This window comes from Strix uralensis, chromosome 12 (assembly GCF_047716275.1).
Source record: "Strix uralensis isolate ZFMK-TIS-50842 chromosome 12, bStrUra1, whole genome shotgun sequence".
NCBI classification, from domain to species: domain Eukaryota; kingdom Metazoa; phylum Chordata; class Aves; order Strigiformes; family Strigidae; genus Strix; species Strix uralensis.
Genome location: NC_133983.1, coordinates 22,020,540 through 22,040,299, shown reverse-complemented (window position 1 = coordinate 22,040,299; position 19,760 = coordinate 22,020,540). Strand labels below are relative to the sequence as shown.

The following is a 19,760-nucleotide window of genomic DNA, read 5'->3' as shown; positions in this document are numbered from 1 at the left end:
TTTGAGGAAGGGAAAGCGAGGGAGGTAGCAACAGTGCTGTTAATTAATACATTAACAATCAAGGGGGGGCTGAGATCTACCAGACCACCTACCTCTCCCTCCAACCTCCATGCAAGATGCTCAGTAAAGCTGTTCCTCACATGGATTTGGCTTCCAAAAAGAGAGCCTGAGCTCGCTTTCCAGAAATCAGGATACTTTGCCTTAAGCAAATGAGGAGTTTGCTAATAGGTGATGTCTTTTCTGCTGATTCCATTCTCTGCTTTGATTCTACAGGTCTGAAATTTGCTCCAAATTACTTTTCCAGGGTCTTTCCTATCACATGTACTTCAGCCTTTAGCATCAGCTCTAGCAGCCTGGTGCAGCTCATACGGATGCCACTGGAAAGCCTCTTTCTTCAGCGGGAGGCAGACAGGGCCACCAACATCCTTGTAATTGGAATTAGTCTACTGAAGGTGCCCGAATCACTTCTAATATCCATTTTACCAAACTGAATAAAATACTCTAGTGAAAGAGGTTAAGAAAAGGATCCTAGGCTTTCATACAAAAGACAAAATGCAGCTCTTGCTTGAAACACCCACAATTTGTGAAAACACCTAGAGAGAGGGACCACCAGATTAATACAAACCCTGTGAACAACGTGGAAAGAAACGCCTTGTGCTGCAGGAATCGTTTCTCTGAAGTGCAGGCTGAACACACAAGGGCAGCCCCGGAAAAAAGCCAGAATGCACCCAAAGAGGAGTGCTGAACTGGCGATATCACTCTGCTGGGTTTTCAATATTAAAATTAAAAATTGGCTACAGGTTTTAAAGGCAACAGTTTTTAACAAGGTTTTCATTCATACAGCATATTAGGTGGGTCCTAGAAACTGGTCTTTTGGACCACTGTGAAATGGATTTCCACGCGTGGATAAACCGTGTATGACTGAATTTCTGTGCTTATGAAATAACCCGGCAAAGGAGGCACATTAGGGCAGGTGGGGCTGGTCTGGACTAACCTGTTTGAGCCCAGCAACATCGCCTGCTGCTGGAAAAGATGTGTGGGGGCTGTGTCAGCCCCTGTAGCCAGCGGTGGGTGCCCTCTCCTGGGTTGGTCACCAGTACAGATGCAAAACTGGTGAACAAGCAGAAAGCCATGTGCATCGGTAGGTCTTAGCTGGACTGGTGCCACTGATTACATGGCCAAGACATAGCTTCTCCTTTTCTTTCTTTTTTTTTTTTTTTTTTTTGTTTTCTCCTTTCTTTCTCTCTCTTTTCTCTTTCTTGATCTTTTTTCTTTCTCTCTTTCTTTCTCACCTTCTTTCCTTCTTCCTCTCTTTTGCTCTTTCCTGCTGTCCTCTCCTCTTTCTTTCTCTCTTTCCTTCTTTCTTCCCCCTCTCTCTTTCTTTCTCTCCTGTTCTTTCTTTCCTTCTTCCTCTCTTTCTTTCTTTCTCTCTTTTGCTCTTTCCTGCTCTCCTTTCTCTTTCTTTCTTTTTTTCTCTCTTTCCTTCTTTCTTCCCCTTTCTCTCTCTTTTGCCCTCTTCCTGTCTTTCCTCCCCTCTCTCTTTCTCTTCCCTTCTTGTTTTCTTCCCTTCCTTCTTTTTCTCTCTTGCTTTCTTCCATTCTCTCTCCTTCTTTCTGCCGCTCTCACACTTTCTTTCTCTCTTGTTCCCATTCTCCATTCTCTTTCTGTCTCACACATTTCTTGCTCTTTCTTTGTTGCCTGCTCACTCACTCGCCCTCTCTTTCTTTGATCCTCTGTCTCATTTCCCCCCCTCTCTCCTTCTCCCCTCGCCTCCTTTCTCCTCATCTCTCCTCCTCTGGCTCCCTCTCCCCATCTCCCCTCCTTCCCCGCCCAGTCCCCCCGCACAACCGAGGCCCCGGGGCGGGCAGCCGGTGCCAGTGCGGTGCCGGGCCGGCGGTGCAAGCCCGCCGCTTTCCCCTGGGGGGCAGCACACGCCGCGCAGAGCCCCCGGGGCGGGCAGGTGAGCTCTGCGCCCGCCGCCGGGGACCGGCCGCCGGGGACCGGCCGCGCCGAGCACCCGCCCGCCCGGGGAGCCGGGCAGCCGGCGAGGGGAGAGTCCCTGAGGAGGGGAATGGGGTCAGGTTGTTGCTCTCGGGTGCTCGCCAAAGGCAAATAAAAGCAGCGGAGGGCAAACCGCCGCCTCCCCGGCCGCGGCCGTCCCGGTATCGCGGGCAAACGCGGCTCCCGGAGCCCCGCAGGGGAAGGGGGAGAGAAAAACCCGCCGTGCCTGGGGAGAGGGAGCGTTTTCCCCGTGCCTCGTCCCCTCTCGCTTGAAAGGACTCTCCTCTCTTTGCGCTCCCCCGTTTGGCTATTTTTCATTATGATGAATTTTTCTGTATTTTTTTTCTTCCTGCAGTTTGAAGTTTGGGCTTTTCCGAGCCCGTTGATTCAGTCTCGGTTAAGTCCTCAGCTGCAGCAAGCAAAGACCTATTGCTGCTTCTTGGTTTTCTGTAGAAATTCATCTCAGTAAAGTTTTCAGCCGAGGAGAGGTAAGATTCAATCAAGGTTATTTCTCGAGAGCGTCCCAGGCTTCTAGGAAGGGACAGCTCTAGGACGCCGCAGGGGTGGCATTCGTCAAGCTTTTGCAGTTAAAAATTCCTGCCTTTTAAGAAGTTATATTGTTTAATAAACCCCGTGTGTTTGTGTATGCTAAGATAACGCCCTAGTTTGTAGGAGAAATATGATTTCTTTGAAAACTGAAGATAAAACCGTGAAGTCGTTCTCAAATTATTCCAGGGGGAAAAAAAAAAAAAAGTTTTCTCGGTGGTCGTACATTTACATGCAAAGTATCAACAGACCTCGCAGAATTTACTATCGGTTTTTAAAAAAAAAAAAATCCCCCGGACGTTTGCTCGGTTGCTGAAACCCTCCCAGAACATTTACATTTATTTCCATCAAAATGAAATAACAATTTCGAAGCGTCCGGCGAAACTTTCCAAGACAATATTTCCACGGCGGATCGCTTTTAACCATACCTCCTTGTAGAAGAGCTGCCTCTTATTTTTTGTTTTTATTTTTTTTTCACTGCCTATCGCATAAAATCGTTTCCTTTCTTATTAAGAAAATCTCCGGTAATTAACAGCGCCGACGAGCTCCCACGGCCGGAGCCGGCCGCGGTCTCGTCCCATCGCCCCGGCTGGGAGCGGGGAACGGACTCTTTGTACCAGCAGCCAGCAAAAATCACAATCTGACTTTGGGGGAGAAAAAAAATATCTTTGTTTAAAGCTTTACGAAGCCACACAAATTGCAAGGAGGGAAAGGCACAATTACAGTGTAAGAAACCAAAAAATCACCGCTTAGAAATCAGAGCCGGCGCAGCCGGGCTCGGGGGAGGCAGCGAGAAGGAGCCCCGCCGAAGTGACAGCTAATTAATTACAACCTTATCTTAGTCTCTTCGGGCTCGAATCGATTTTGCAGTGGATAATTTATATTTTTTTTGGGGGGGGGGGGGAGCGGGGAGGGGGGAAATCGCAGTTTCCCACCTTTATTTTCTCGCTGGGCAGATCCACGCTTCTCCCGGGTGGGACAGGGCAGCTCGCAGCAGTTTTTCCCGATACCTGAGTTTACACTTGGTCGCCATGCGTCCCTAATTGTCCCCCTCTGATTGCCTCTAATGAAATCATTAGAGAGAAGGCAGAGGGGCGGATTTCACAGGCACAAGAAAATCCGCCTCAATGGCCGGAACGAAAGAAAAAAAAAAAAGAAGTCACTTCAGTGCGCTCGCTGTTTTCTTTTTTAAAAATATTGATAATAAAATACCCTCAAACTCCCTCGAAGCGCCGGAGGAACCTCTCAGCCCCCAGCGGCGGCGGGGCCGGGGTGCGAGGGGCAAAGCGGGGCGCGATGCCACTCGCCACCGGGCGAGCAACCCGGTGGCCCTTCCCGGCGTCAGGCGAGGGACCGCCGGGCCGTTTCACTTAAAATACATATATTTAGAAAAAGGGGGAAGAAGGACCTGCCCGGCCCAGGGGCACCGTTATGTCGGTGCGGGGATGAGCGCGGTGTCGCGACTCCCGCCGTCCTCCAGATCAACCTGGCTCCAAGGAAAGTGCTTAAAAACTTTGGCTTTTTGGGTGAGGCGCGAGGGAAGGTGCCGCGGGCGAGCAGAGCCGCTCGGCGCTGGCTTCTTTTGGGGCCAAAACGTTAAAATTATAGAAGGGGAGGAACATATATAACTTTTTTTTTTTTTCCTGCGTGTGTATAATTTTAGAGCGGCGCGCGCGCGCGTGCGTGTGTGAGTGTGTGTGCGCGTGTGGCGCGTGCCTGCGCGGGAGCCTCGCCAACGCCACCGCATCCCGCCGCCGCCCTCCCATTGGCTGCGGCGGCGGCCCCGCGCTCCCCCATTGGCGGGCGGCGGCGGCGGGGGGCGGGGCCAGCGGGGAGTAAAAGCGCGGCGGCGGCGCGGGGCGAGTTTTGAAGCTCCGCAAGCGCGGCCGAGGAGCTCGGCGGCTCCGCGCCACCTTCCCCCTCCCCCCGCACCCCCCCGCACCCCTCGCCAGGAGCCGGCGGGGCCTCGCGGGCTCCGGAAGATTTCGGGCGGTTGTTGTGACAAGAACTGGGTTTCCGCAAGGCTGCTTTTTTTTTCTTTTTTACATTTTTTCCCCTTTTTTTATTATTATCTTTTTTTTTTTTTTTAAATAATTCCCTTTTCCTGCGAGGACAGGGCCCCCCCGCCCCCCCCAGCTCCGCAGCAGCGCCCGCCGCGGGCCGTAGGTGTGTATACAAGAATCACAGTAATAAAGAGGGAGGGAGAGGCCGCCAGAGACCACCCTGCCCCCGGCGACCCGAAGGATGCTGCTGCGGTGCCGCTGCTAGAGGACACGCTGGGATTTAGCTCGCCTCTGAGACTCTCTCTCTCTCTTTCCCCCTCTCTCCCCTCTTCCTTCTCCGCAGAGGACGGGGGGTGAGGCCCTTCCACCCTCTTCCTCCTCCTCCTCTTCCTCTCCTCCCCGGCCGCGGGAAGCCCCTCTCCATGATGCAGGCTCGCTACTCCGTCTCGGACCCCAACGCTTTGGGAGTGGTGCCGTATTTAAGCGAGCAAAACTACTACCGGACGGCGGGGACGTACGGCGGGATGGGCAACCCCATGAGCGTCTACCCTGGCCACGCCGAGCAGTACGCGGCGGGCATGGGGCGCTCCTACGGACCCTACCACCCCCACCAACCCGCCGCCCCCAAGGACCTGGTGAAGCCACCGTACAGCTACATCGCCCTCATCACCATGGCCATCCAGAACGCCCCCGACAAGAAGATCACGCTCAATGGGATTTACCAGTTCATCATGGACCGCTTCCCTTTCTACCGAGAGAACAAGCAGGGCTGGCAGAACAGCATCCGCCACAACCTCTCCCTCAACGAGTGCTTCGTCAAGGTGCCCCGCGACGACAAGAAGCCGGGCAAGGGCAGCTACTGGACCCTGGACCCCGACTCCTACAACATGTTCGAGAACGGCAGCTTTCTCCGCCGCCGGAGACGCTTCAAGAAGAAGGACGTCTCCAAGGAGAAGGAGGAGGCCCGGGAACGGCTGCTGAAGGAGCAGCCCAAACCCCCCGGGCTGCCCGGCGCCGACCTCCCCAAGGAAGCCTCCTCCTCCTCTTCCTCTTCCTCCGCCTCGGCGCCGGCCTCCGAGAAGAAAGTGGTGATCAAGAGCGAGACAGCATCTCCCGAGCTGCCGGTGATCACCAAGGTGGAGACGCTGAGCCCGGCCAGCGGCGGGGCTTTGCGGGACAGCCCCCGCAGCGCTGCCTCGCCCCCCGCCGCCGCCTCCCCCGAGGCCTCGCTGCCCGAGCATCACCCCGCCGGTAACGGGCTCCCGGGTTTCAGCGTGGAGAGCATCATGACCCTCCGGACTTCCCCCGCGGGGGATCTCAGCCCGGTGAGTGCCGCCTCGGGCAGGACGGGCGCCGGGATGCCGTTGGGCTACCCACCGGGGCAACCGTCGGGCTACAGCGCGGCGTGTAGCCAGGCCCTGGACACTAGTGGGAGCTACCACTGCAGCATGCGGGCCATGAGCCTCTACAGCGGCGAGAGGCCGGGTCACATGTGCGTGCCCCCCGCACCGCTGGAGGAGGGGCTGGCCGAGCACCCCACGGGTGCCCCGTCGCCCCTCGGCACCCTCAGCTTGCCCTCGGGGCAGGAGGGTGCGCTGGGGAGCGGGCATCCCCACGGCGGGGGGGCGGCGGCGGCGGCGGGGGGGGGACAGCCCACCGCCTCCTGGTACCTCAACCACGGGGCTGAGCTGAGCCACCTGCCCGGCCACACTTTTGGCTCCCAGCAGCAGACTTTTCCCAACGTGCGGGAAATGTTCACCTCGCACCGGCTCGGGATGGAGAGCGCCTCGCTCAGCGACCACCAGGTGAGCAGCAACTCCGCCTGTCAGATCCCCTACAGATCCGCGCCCTCCCTATACCGCCACGCCGCCCCCTACTCCTACGACTGCACTAAGTACTGAGTAGCCGCGACCCCCCGCCTAGGGCCACCCGCCAAAAAAAAAAAAAAAAAAAAAATTAAAAAAAATTATTAATTATTAAAAATGATCAGGAGAAATAAAACCACACCAAACGCTTCAGACGCAGGAAAAAAAAAAAAAACAACCCAACGAAAGAACAAAAACCAAAATAAATCTGACAGCTTCCTCGTGGAGCTGGGGGCCACAGAGTTTGCAGATCCCAAGCCCCATTTCGGGCCTCCTTAAATTCCAAGCAAGTAAATTCTACTTGAAAAAGGGGATCTCTCCTAAAAAAAAAAAAAAAAAAAAAAATTAAAAAAAGGAAAACTCTATATATATATGTCTATCTAAAAGTGGCAAATTTTATATGCTAAAGTATAGGGGGTCTCAGAAAAATAAGTTATGGACCAATATCACAACGACCATTATACGTTTTAAAAGAAAAAAAAGTATATAAATATATATATATAAATATATGTCCTGGGTATTTTTTAAGTTCTCTGTTGTGCTGTAAAAAATGTGTGGATTTCTAATCAGGCTGATTTTCAGAGCCATTAATATAATATTTAAAGTTGAGTTCACTGGATTATTTTTGTCTCGCCCAATGATTCCTAACTTCCAAATTAATGACAAGTGATTTCTTCTTCTGTGTACAATTATGCAATAGTTTCTTTCGTTTTAGAGCTGTTCTTTTCGCAAGACGAGGAAATAATTTATTTTTTGCTGGTGGATTTTTTTTTTGAAAGAAAAAAAAAAAGACAAAGTATCTGATACTTTTTTATTATTATTTACGACGTGTGATGTTTTGTATAATAGATTTCACCGTGACCATTCCTAAGGACTATTTGCTTTAACCTGCTTCAAAGTTCGTTTGTCTTATGTGGTCCTAATTGTTGTACTTACCTTAAAATAAATCCATGCTGTTTTTTTCTGCTCCAAGTCTGGCGCTTGTCTGTGTATATACATGGGTTTTGCAGGTTTTTTTCTCCTTTCACCTTTCCTTCATGGGGAAAACTGGTTGTTTTCAAAACAAAGTCGTTTTTTCTGGAGCCTAAAGCTTTCTCATTATGATTATTCCTTTGATAAAAGGTTTAGTTCACGTGCAGAGCTGGAAAATACACATCTGCAGGGGGAAACGAATTAGGCACCGTGGGGGCGGCCGCGTCTGAGCACCGGCTCTCTCCCTCGATCCCAAATCCTTGGCCAGCTTGAAATTTAGGGACATTTTCCCAGACCTCCGAGGGGGAGAACTGGGCAAAGAAAAGGAGCCGCAGGGAGGAGGATTTCTGCTTCCCCTGCCCCGTCCCCGCAAGCGCAGGCCCTGCGCGGTGCTTCGCGTGTCTCAGCGCCCGGAGCCGGCTCTTTCCACTACAGAAAACAAACAAAATCCCCCCCCCCCCCTTTTTTTTTTTTTTTTTTTTTTTTGAAAGGCTACGAGTGGGTGAGGGTGATAAGAGCGATCGGTTGAACCCGGACTCACTGCGGAGTCGCAAAACAAGGCGGAAAGTTCACTTCAGAATCATTTAACCGTTTTTAAATCCTCTCCCGTGTGAAGATTTGGCTGATTTTAACCTTTTCTTTATCTATTTAACCTCCAATTCGCAGTGCAGGGCACTGACACATGTCGTGCCTTCTCCCCAGATCAACCTTAACCTGTTAAAGCAGCTTTACCCAAGCCCCGAAGCGCGGGGGAATCGCGATGCTCAAGGCAGGGAAATGCCGGTAAAACCTAAAGCAGACTTTAGGACGGCTCTTTGGGACTTCTCAAGCCCAGCTTGTTGGAGCCCGACTCCTTTCCCAGCTGCCCAGACGCTGCAGAGCCTCAGTCGTCCAACGTTTCCAGGGAAAATTTGCCGGCCGTGCCCCCCTTCCACCTCCCGCAGCCCCCCCAGTACCCCTCGTAGCCCCGGCTGGGTCAGAGAGCGGTTGTACCCGTGGTAGCCTGTTCAAATCGATGATATAAATTGGTTTTGATCGGGTAGATTTCACATGCGCTAGAAAGCTGGCAAAAAGCACTGAAACTCTCTATTTAAATGAGAAAAAATGTCAGAGCCTCACTAGATCTGTATTTTAAGGAACATTCTTGTAAAACTCTTGCCATTTTTCCTGGCTCTCAGAGGGTGTTTTATTTTTTTCTTTTCTTTTTTTTTTTTTTTTAATGCAACAAAATCCAAAGTGCTATTTCAAAGAGAGAAAATAAATAGGGTAAAGGGGGAAAAAAAAAAAAAAAAGGTAAAAAGAAAATAAATAGGGTAAAAAGATTAAAAAAAAAAATAAAGCGGGGAAGAACTTTTCCCCTGGCCCAACCCATTCCCCCGCGGGTTTTCTCCCTGCGTGGAGCCCGGCAGCAGGGGAGCGCCGGGTGGGTGCCTGCCCCCCCCTCCCGGAGCTGGCTGAAGTCAGGTGGCTGCTGTGGGTTTTCCCATGCATGTCGAGCAATCCTGGGGCCGCCGATGCTCCCACAACTTCCCACGCTGGTTAAGGGCGCTGGGCACACGGGGACCCTTCCCCTCGCTGGTGGGATGCCGAGGGGTGCGGGGCCGGGGTGTCCCCCCGAGGTTCTGCAACTCCCCCCCTCTGCTGCTGGACAGTTCCTGGGGGGGGGGGGGGGGCGGTGCAGCTTGAGGTGGGTTTGGGGGTCCCCTCTTCCCCCACAACCCCTTGTTGATGGTTTTTTTTTCCATCTTGTCCCAGTGGGACGCTCCTGTGTGGGGTCTGCGCAGCTCCCAGCCCCTCTCCCCCTCCTCACCCTGCTGCACACCAACTTTCAGAGATGATTTCAGGGTTTTGACAAAATGAAAACCCTTCTTTTAGTGCAGGCTGGGAGCTTGCAGGATCAGGCCGGGAGCTGCAGTGGGGTGGAGTGGGCATCCAGCCCCCTCCTCCCAGGGCTAGGGGGCTGAGAGCGACGTCCCTTTGCTGTGCCCCGTGCTGGGGTGGGGGTCAGACCCCCTCTGTCCCTCTCCATCAAGCCCCAGTCACCCCCACCACGCCGAGGGGAGACCTTTTGGGTGGACTGGTTTCGCAGGCGAGGTGAGAGCCACGTGCAGGACACAGGGATCTTTTCAGGGCTGTATGGAAAAGCTGAGATTGGAGGTCAATAATGCGATAGGCCTCTGTCGTGACAGGTGACTTCAGCCCGGCTGGGACAGAGTGGGAGGAAGGGAGGAAGGAGGAAGGCCCAGCGTAGCTGCTGCAGACAGCCGTGTCCGGGTTGGGCTCCACAGACCCTAGCAGTTGAAGGACCAGCTTAAAACCCCTCTGGAGCAGATCAGGAGGGCCAAGCTCGGCCCCGGGGGAGCCTGGCTGAAGCTGCTGCATGGCTGGTTATACCAGGCCAGGGCCCAGCGTGGTTCCGGGCAACAGATAAGGATGGTGGATGGGGGGTTTTGGGTGGGTTTTTTTCGCTTTTTTTTCTTGCTGCGCTGCCATTAACCTATGGTTTGCAAACCTGTATGAAAGCCCAGACAGCTCTGGGTCTTGGGAGGGGAAGTGACAGGGGTTTCCCAGCTTGTCCCCACCAGGAAGGTTCCTGCATGGGGTGTTCCCTCAGTCCGGCCAAGGGACAATTTTCCTTCTGCTGCAGGACCCAGGTAAAACACAGTCCCTTCAGGAAGCCCCCCCGGCCTCTGCACAACCCAGGAGCTGTCTGGTCCCCCCTAAGCCATCCCACCTTCCCTAGAGCTTGGCAATGTGCTGTAGGAAGGTGCCGGCCAGGAAGTTTGGGGAAGGCCACCAGCTCTTCTGTCACATTGGAGGGGACTTGGCAGAAAGCACCAACCAGGCGCTGAAGGGCTGGGAGAGGAGACAGAAATGCACCCCCAGGCCCGGGTCAACATCAAGCGACCTCGCAACCGTACAGCGCCGTGCACGGCAAGGGGTGGGCAGCTCCCACCGGGCCCCTCTGGGAGGTCGTGGCTGAGGGAGCCCAGGCAGGGCTGTGGTGGGAGTGGGGAGCACTGATTTACACCCCTGCTCCCCCTGGGTAGGGCTGCGGTGGGAGTGGGGAGCACTGATTTACACCCTTGCTACCCCTGGCCCAGGCTGCTTTGGGAGCGGGAAGCACTAATTTACACACCCCGATCCCCCTGGGGGCTGGGATGCAGCAAGTGGGGAGCACTGATTTACACCCCTCGCTCCCCCCAGGGGCCAGGATGCATCAAGGAGTGGGGAGCACTGATTTACACCCCCTGCTCCCCCCAGGGGTCGGGCTGCAGCAGGAGTGGAGTGCACTGATTTACACCCCTCTCTCCCCCCAGGGGCCGGGGTGCAGCAAGGAGTGGGGACCACTGATTTTCACCCCTGCTCACCCCAGGGCCAGGATGCATCAAGAAGTGAGGAGCACTGATTTACACCCCTCCCTCCCCCAGGGCCGGCATGCAGCAAGAAGTGAGGACCACTGATTTACACCCCCTGCTCCCCCCAGGGCCGGGATGCATCAAGGAGTGGGGCGCACTGATTTACACCCCCGCTCCCCCCCCCCCCGGGGGGCCCGGGCTGGAGCGCTCCTCTCTGCTGCTTTAAAAGGGGTTTCTCAGTTGGAGAGGAGGGGAAACACGTCCAGGAGCGCCTCCGCCGCCGTCTCCGCGTTTGGTTTTTTTTTTTTTCTTCCCCCCATTCAGGGTAAAAGCGACGATAACAACAACAACATCAACAAGAACCCCCCCTCTCCGCCGCGTCGCTCGCTTCCCCAGCTCCCCCCGCGCCCCGCAGCCGTGGGAGCCGCTCGGAGGCTGATCCCGTGCGGATAAAGCAGCGATACTGGAGGGGGACAAGGGCAGCACATGAGCTGGGAAGAAGGAGCAGAGAGAAAAGCCGCATCCCCGCCTCCCAGGATTTCCGACCGCCAAGAGGGGAAAACGAGGAGGAAGCCAGAATTTTACTGGGGGAGGGAGCTCGGGGAGTGAGCGGGACCCCGTGTGCCTGTCTCCTGCCGTACACGCGAGTATTTATTGTTTTAATAATCCGTGCTTGGACTGTCCCAAGGAGCGGGGGGACTCCCCGAGGTGGGGAGAGGAGGGGGTTGGAGCTGGGGCGGAGTGGGGGGGAGACCATCGGCAGCCTGCCCTGAGGATGCGTCGGGAGGGTTGGAGCAGCCCCATCCCTCCTCGGCGAGGATGCTACCGTGGCGGGGGCGGGGGAGGGACCTGCCCGGCAGTGCTAGTCCCCAGTATCAAGACAAGGGGATCCCGCACCACTCCCCCCAACCTTTCTTCTGCCTTCCTTTTTTGATTTATTTAGGGGTTTATTGCATTTATGGCACGCCAGATGGATCCTGCAGCGCTCGGGGGCCGGCGGGTGCGTGCATCGCGGGGGAGGGATGCGACAGCACCGGCAAGGGCGGTGTTAGAGGGGTGGGTTTCCCTCTTTCCCTCCCACGCGTGGGGCCAGCCAGTGAGCGGGGAGCCCCCCCCCCCCCCCCTCCCCGCCCGAGGAGCCACCTCCCTCCGCACCCCGGCTGTATTTCCCAGGCTCGCATGGCGGCTTTTAGGACTCATTTTGCGGCTCCACAGCCATCGCGTTGGTTTTTACCCCTGGGGGGAAGCCCCTTCTCTCGCTGGTTGCTGGGGGAACGGCAGGAAGGGAGTAAAAGTGGGCGAGAAACCCCACGGGTGAAGGGGAACCTGCAGGGAGGTGCGGGGAGGGGGGTGGGGGGCATGGCCAGGGCCGGGCGGTGCTGGGGGACACCCCGGACCCGGCTTTTACCTCTTCCCCTGCCAGGTAAAGGTCCCACCACGGCCGTGGGAGCTGCACTGACGGGATATTTCTCTCTGAAGGAAGAAGGGAACCCCCTCAGGCCTCCTCTTCCCTCCCCCGGAGAAATGATGCTCCACGGCAGAGTCTCCCCGGGGTCTAACGCAGGTCTGAGCCACGGGGGGGCTGGGGAAACAGCCGGCACCTCCAACTGCATCGGAATCCCTCGGGGCTCCGGATTAAAGCTTTTACATCAGTAAATTAAAAAAAAAAAAATATATATATAATAAAAAAAATCCAACAACAGAAAACACAGCCCCAAACCTGGACGTTTATACAGAAAAAGAGCATCACAAATTCCTAATGTAAGCACCGGCCAGCTGTGTGCACTTGTAAAGTTGTTATAATCCCCCTCCTTGTTATAAACAGGAAAGTACATAATATAAAGCAACAGGCCCGCATTCACAAATACTGACCCTCCTCCCCGCGCCTGCCAAATTCCCCTTTTACGAAGCTCCCCGCAGCCCCCGGGCGTCTCCCCCGGCGCGGCCCTGCCTGCCCGCGGCAGAGCCCGGGGCTCACCCGCCGCCCGCTCCCGGGTGGCCCGTCGCGACATGGGGAGGGGGGGACACACGGGGCCGGGGCCCGGCTGCCGCTCCGAGCCGGGTCCCCGCACGGGGAGGTGCAGGTCGGGCCGGGGAGCCCCGCCACACCTGAGCTCCCCCTTTCTCGGGACTCCAGACAGCCCCTTCTTCTTCCTCCTCGTCGCAGCGCTGCCTTGTCCCCTCATCCATCCCTTTTTCTACCTTCCTTTCTTTTTTTTTTTTTTTTTTTTTTTTTTTTTAATTTTGTCGTTTATGCCCCAGTTTTCCTGCGGGGATCCTTGCCCGCTCCTCCCCGAGCTCCAGCAGTGTACATCCTGCTCTGCTGTGTGTGCTTACAGCGTCAAAGGGTGGACGTGATATTTCAAACATCAGATCAGTGCGTTTATATATTGGGTGCCCGGAAATTTTTCCAAATAAACACAGCTTGATTCGACTTGGGTGGGCAGACTTATCAACAGACTAATTCTATAAACAAATGAAGGAATAACCCGGAGACCATTGGCTGGTACCAGCAAGACACGTGGAGAGAGCTTGGAGTTTTGTAGCAATGAAATTTTAATTAATGTGGGTGGGCTGAGAACACAAACGACTGTTTATCAGAGACAATTTATTTTCCAGTGCTAAGTCAACATATAATAGCAAACTTACAACAATTATTTAACTTTTTTTTTCTCCTTTTTTTTTTTTTTTTTTTTTTTTTTTTTTAAGAGCTATGAAGCAGGGACAGAGGCAGAGCGAGCTCCTTCAGGCAGGGCTGGGATCTGAGCTCGCACAAATAGCTCCCCGGTGGACTCGTCCCAGGTTTCTGCCCTTCCCCGTCCCTTCGCTCGGCTCCGAGGGGGAAGACCCGGAGCTAAGAGCTCGCCGGCGATGAGCCACATCTACGGCAGCCACCTCCCCGCCATGGGCAGCCCCTCCATGGTGTATCTCCCGGCCGCCCTGGGCTTCGCCCCCAGCGCGGCGATCTCCCGGCAGGACCCCCCGCAGAAGCCCCCCTACAGCTACATCGCCCTCATCGCCATGGCCATCAAAGAAGCTCCGGAGCAGAAGGTGACCCTCAGCGGTATCTACCAGTTCATCATGGACCGCTTCCCCTTCTATCACGACAACAAGCAGGGCTGGCAGAACAGCATCCGACATAACCTCTCCCTCAACGACTGCTTCGTCAAGGTGCCGCGGGAGAAGGGACGGCCCGGTAAGGGCAGCTACTGGACCCTCGACCCCCGCTGCCTGGACATGTTTGAGAACGGCAACTACCGCCGGAGGAAGAGGAAGCCCAAAGCCCCGGGGCCACCGGAGCCGAAGGGTGGCGCGGCCCCCGCGGCCGGCGAGCAACCGGGGCCGGCCGCTCGCCCCGACGAGCCTAAGAGGGCCAAAGGGAGCGTGGCGGCGGACTCGAGCGATGACGGGGTCCCCAAGACGGGGGTAGAGGGGGAAGCGGCCCCCCCCGGGCTGTCCCCGGCCCCCGCCGCGCCCCGGCCGCCCGCCGCCGCTCCGCCGCCCAAGAGCGGCCCGCGGGGCCGCAGCTTCAGCATCGAGAGCATCCTCGCCCAGGGGCTGAGGCAGCCCCCCCCCGGGGGAGCCCCCAAGGCGGCCCGCGAGAGCCCCGTCGGTTGCCTCGGTGGCTCCCTGGTCGCCAGCGGCGGCTTCGGCCCGGCCCTCAATGCCTCCCTCATGCTCGACTCCCAGGTGCACGGGAGGCTTTATCACATCGGCATCCCCTTCCTCTCCTGCTTCCCTCTCCACTTCTCCGAGGCGGTACTGAATTTTCAGTAGTTGCCCCATAATTATACCCCCCCCCGCCGTCTGGTTGCTGCTCTGGGGGCGCGATGGGAGGGGGAGACCGGACTCAGACCTCACCAAGCGGGTAAAAAACAAAAAAAAAAAACCCCAAAACCAGGCGATGTTAAAGGTGACTCAGGATTTCAGGGCATTTTCAAGGCACGTCTTGCTGCGGAGCTCTCTTTAGCGATTGCCCCCCACCCCCCCGCCAGATCGACTTTTAAAGGTAAAACAGTTTTCTTTTCCCGTGGGCGGTGGAGGTACAGAGTCAGGCGGGGGGGTGGGGGCGGGGGGCACGCTGGCCTCCAACCCCCATCACGTTTGCTCTGCACCTTTAGTCTTTGTATCCCTCCAGTTTCTCAGACCTGGTTTCTGCCAAGCCCTTTGGGTCTCTGATTTTCTTCTTTTTTTTTTTTTCTTTTGAAAATCAGACCCACCTCGTCCATCCCTGGGCGAGGAGGCTGAATTTTGTTTTGCCATTAATACCCACGGGTGCCTGCATGTAATAATTCCTGATATTGCCCTACTGGCCCAGTCTCCTGAGTGGGTAAAAGGCAGGTAACCAGAGCTGGAATAAGGGCAGATGAAACAATCATGGCTCATTCTGCACAATCCTGCTTGCTTTGACTCAGCACCGTATATAATTCATGGCATTAACGCAAGCTGGTTTCCTGCCTCGCACTTGTGCTTCTCGAGTATCGCAATTGCGTTTCTGTCTCACTGATGTGGCCAGAGAGAGGGGGATGAACGAGCAAACACGTTGTGAATGTGGAGATGCGGCCGATTTCCATGTCTTGCTGAGATCAGTTGCTTCTTACCAAAAAAGACTGAAGCAGGATTGTGGAGGCTGGTCTTGGCATTTTGAAGGAGCTGTGTTAACAACCCGGACAACTACCAGGAAAAAAAAAAGACACCAGCTATATTTCTAAAGTTTTCTTTTTTCTTAAAGAAGGAAGAATCCAGACACATTACAAGCAATCAGGAATATTTCTTTTTTTTTTTTTTTTTTTGCCATAAATAGAGGCTTTTTGTATATTAGTGGATAAATGCCCTTTTGGAAAAAAAAAATCTATATTCTCAATTTTCATTATGAAACCGAACCTATATCCAATAAAAATATTTTGTTCAGGACTGTGGCTGATGCGTTGTAAAACACCCCTCGGCTCGTGCAGCCCGAGGGCCGAGGAGCGAGGCCTGCTGCCGGACACAGCAGTAAGCTCTGGTGCGAACATCCTGGTGATGGCACAATGCACTCCGCTGCCAGGAGGAGGGAAAAGGTGGGAGAGGCTGAAAACAGGGGCCTGGGCAATTACCCATTCCTTGAAACTGAGAGAATGTTTCCCACAATGGTTCTGTTTCTCCTTCTCTCCCCTTCCTCCATCCCACCCCATCTCAGTAGCAAAACCTGTCCTTAAATTAGCACCTGGACTATAGGAAATCTGGGTTTCTCAGGTGAGTTGTCATTCAGCTTTTGCAGAGGATGGCTGGCATCAAACTGTCTTGACATCTGGACCAGGAGCTCAGGGGGGGTCTTGTCAATACAAGGCAAAGAGCTCTTGGGGGGGAGGTACAGAAAATCTCCGAAAGGTGGGAACTAATGTTGAGTTTCCCAAAAGAAAGATGCTTTTAGTGGACCCCTGGATGGGCAGAGCTACAACTTCTCACCAGGAAAAAAGAGAATAAAAAAGGAGATGGGGGCTTTTTATATAGATTTGCAAAATATACTTTATTTAAATAAAATCCCATATATGCTTCCTATTTCTGACAATTCCTGTTTGAATATCTATTAAGTCCATTCTTTAAAGCTATGGCACTCAATTACAAAAAAACACTTGTAAAAGTGAAGGTGTGACTGCCCAGTCAAAGCCACATGTCCCCAACATAATTTACAAGGCTGGGCAAGTGCTGAGAGGGTTAATGCTCTCTGCATGAAACCCGTGTCCCTGCAGTGCCACTCTTGTGTGTAATCAGACAGGTATTATAGCCAGTTCAGTGAGTGGCCACCTTGCAAGGAGGTTTCTGTCCAAGGCTCAGGGCTGACATCACCAGTCTTTTTGGAGTCCGTGTGGTAACATCACTCACGGGAAGCTGCAGGGGTAGGGAAAAGATCCAGCTTAGTTCTTGCCCAGCAGAGACCTCAAATCATCTCTCCACCCCCAGCTGCTTGCATGTGCTAGGACTTGGGCACGTGTGTGAAAGAGGAGGTTAATCTTACCTCCAAGGACTTGTAAAGCTGGGTCTCCATAAAGCTCTTGAGCCAGTTCCCACAGGTGGGGATCCTACATCTCTGGTCTCCCTGCAGCCTGGCCGACAGAAGGGTTTTACCCCCAGAAAGCAGTTATTTATGCTCTCATGGTTTTTCAGTCTCACAAGGTGGTTGATTCTTAGAAAAACCTTTTTGCTTCTCTAAAAACCCTCCCCTGAAGGAGCTGTGGATGTTCCCGTCAGGCACAGGGAGAGCTGTGTGGGGCAAGCAGCCGCTGTCAGCGAGGGCGAGTACTTGCTTCTGCATGCATGGGGCGTGAGGACAGCCCCACACAAAGAAAAATCCACTAAATCCTCCCCAAAGCAGTTTTAACCTGTGTCTTCAGGCTCCTCTACTTCCCTTTCTCCTAACTTGACACCCCAGCTGTGACCCTCCTGGTTTTGGCAATCTCTCAGCTCCTATTCCAGCTCCCGAAGTACCTTTTTGGACCTGCAAACATCAGGGATTTTACTCCTTTCCTGCCTGTACAGGTGCACTCCCTCCACCTCAGAGCCCTTTCTGTACAAGGACAGTTTTTAGTGGCAGGTCCCGGTCAACCATCTGAAGGAGTAAGTCTTACATTAGGACTGCAGTTTGATATGTACACAATGTATATTTTTATCACAGGCATGTTTTTTTGAGATTCAACTTCTTCTATGAAATGGGAATTTATTTTTTACGAAGCTTTGCTCATGGTGACATTTGATTTTATTTCTGTTTTGTTGTAGTGGAGTGGGACAAAATACAGCTGCAGTATTTAAAAGCCACACCGGGCCTGATTTTGGTTTCACTTGAGAGTAAAATTAGTAAAATTAACACACTCTGCATAAAAGTGACACTAACTCGGATGAACTCAGAACCGAGTGAATAGTTATGAGTGGCATTTTGGAATTCATTGGGATCAGGCCATTGATGTAACTTGCAGGGGATGAATACCAAGAAAAAGGATCTTATTGCCAACAGGCAGAATGACTAACCGCACACGGCTTTTGCACGTCATCTGTTTATATATAGAGGAGAAGAAGTAATGGTGCAATAAAACCAACAGCGCTTCAGTGTGGAGAACTAAGTGTGCTTGTCAATACACCAGTACCTGCCACTTGGATGTAACTCAGCATCCTTTAATCCTCTATACATCACGTGAATTTTGGTGCTGTGCAGCACAAACCAGACAACGTGTCATACAAATATAAAGGACTTGACAAGCTGCAAATAATTGATGCCAATGGTTTCACACCTGTTCCACAACCCAAAAAAGCAGCTGCCAAACACAAAACTGCCACCCAGTATTTAACTCATCCCCCGAATCTTCCCCCTCTCGGCTTTCCCAACCTCATGGTGTTGGCTATAAACACAAGTCTGAAATACTGTGAAGAAATGTAGAAAATAGCCTACGATGCAGTATAAACAGCATACTTCTTGTGTGGGCGATATATATGCCTTTCCGTTCCACTGGAGAGGAATGACCTCTACCAACCGAGCAAGGTTTCACGTCTCCGAGGTCTGCAGCCAATTTTAACTCATAGAGGCAGAGAAGAGCACACAGTGGAAGAGGTTCAGAGTGGAGGCGTTCAGTTCATGGAGCAGCTTCACTCCAAACACAGGTTTCTTATGAGGGGAACTGAAAATTTGGCATATTAAAATAATTCAGGAATTTAATTTCTCATAAATACAGCTTCCAGTCCTTAAATACGCTCAGTGTGTGTTCTCTTAAAGTTGGTCCCATAGCATATATAAAAAATAATCGAGTATTTACTTGTGAGCAGAAGCCATTTTCAGGACTTGTCACTTGAAGTTCATGGCTGTCCATCTCTGATTTCAAGGTGACACAGCTCTAAGGGACTTTGTAACAGCTTCTACTTTCCAACCACCCCCTTCTAATAGTTAATTCTCCTTCCATCCTTTACCAAGAAGACACCTAATGGAGAGATTATCCCTTTTCACACCAAAACCCACTGGCCTCCTGCTAATTGTTCCTAAGCCTGTTGTGAAGAGCAGCCAATACCCGAAATGAAACAGGGAGAAGGATCTGCCTCGTTACTTGATTCATAGCCCCGCACACCCAGAAAAGGGGTCTCCTGGGAGACAGCGTTTTGGATATTAAACAGATCACATATTTGATTTTAAGTGAAAGAGCAAGGAGACAAGATCACGGAATTAGAGAAGTTACAGATGGAAAAGGTCTATGAGGTTATGCAATCCATCAGTCTGGACATTACATAATTGCTCCCCACAGTATATTTTTAGTGCTTTATCCAGACAAATCATTAAGTGCTTTAAAATGGGCCAGATTCCTCAAACGCAATGCGTGCTAAGTCACAGCTGATTTCACTGCGGCTCGTAGCTTGCAGTGTCTAATAAGACACCAGAAGAAAGTTTTGTGTGGTCAAGGAGAACAGAATGGACTCCTCCAGAAACAAATATGGGTCTGGTTCGGTATTCTTCATAGGAACCTTTCCAAAATTGGCTGAATTAGATCTTTTAAATCCCATTTTCGGATTATACTGAATAATACATTATTACTTATTCAGATGTTCACTTAGTCCAAAGTAAAACATTGTTAATGTTCATGTGAATGCAATTTGTTTTAAGCCAGCTTCAAAGCCCGTTCAGTAAAGCGTAAAGAATGTTTATTTAAAATATAGTTGCTAAATTTAGCATGAGCTTGCTTAGCCTAAATCTTAGCGACATTTTTAGAGAGCACATTGCGAATCAGGAATGCATGGAGAAATAAATAAACTTTCCCACATTTTTGGAAATCGAGTAAGAATTTGCAAGTTATTTCTTGCATGGGCAATTTCTGTGGATTGGAAAGCATTATGAATAATGCAGATTTCCTAGTAAACAGACAGTTGAAAACACAATGCTAATAATTTTCATTGCAATTTCATTTCAAATAATGCTCCCTCAAGGAGGAAACAATAGCTGTCAGCTTTTGTTATAGAAATTACACAGAGCATCAACATGTTTCAATATTTACTCAAGC

The 19,760-nt window shown here is 52.5% G+C and overlaps 2 protein-coding genes across 2 annotated transcripts; both read left to right on the top strand.

Annotated features, from left to right (window-relative positions):
* Positions 1–4,106: 4,106 nt before the first annotated feature.
* On the top strand, positions 4,107–7,387 carry FOXC2 (forkhead box C2). The gene is made up of 2 exons (XM_074881429.1): positions 4,107–4,713; positions 4,894–7,387. Exon 2 carries the CDS (start codon positions 4,973–4,975, stop codon positions 6,449–6,451), a length of 1,479 nt encoding a protein of 492 aa, XP_074737530.1. The 5' UTR covers positions 4,107–4,713; positions 4,894–4,972; the 3' UTR covers positions 6,452–7,387.
* Positions 7,388–12,149: 4,762 nt separating this feature from the next.
* Positions 12,150–15,582, top strand: FOXL1 (forkhead box L1). Its single transcript, XM_074881588.1, has one exon. The coding sequence runs from the start codon at positions 13,618–13,620 to the stop codon at positions 14,521–14,523; it is 906 nt and encodes a 301-aa protein (XP_074737689.1). The 5' UTR covers positions 12,150–13,617; the 3' UTR covers positions 14,524–15,582.
* The last annotated feature ends 4,178 nt before the right edge of the window (positions 15,583–19,760 follow it).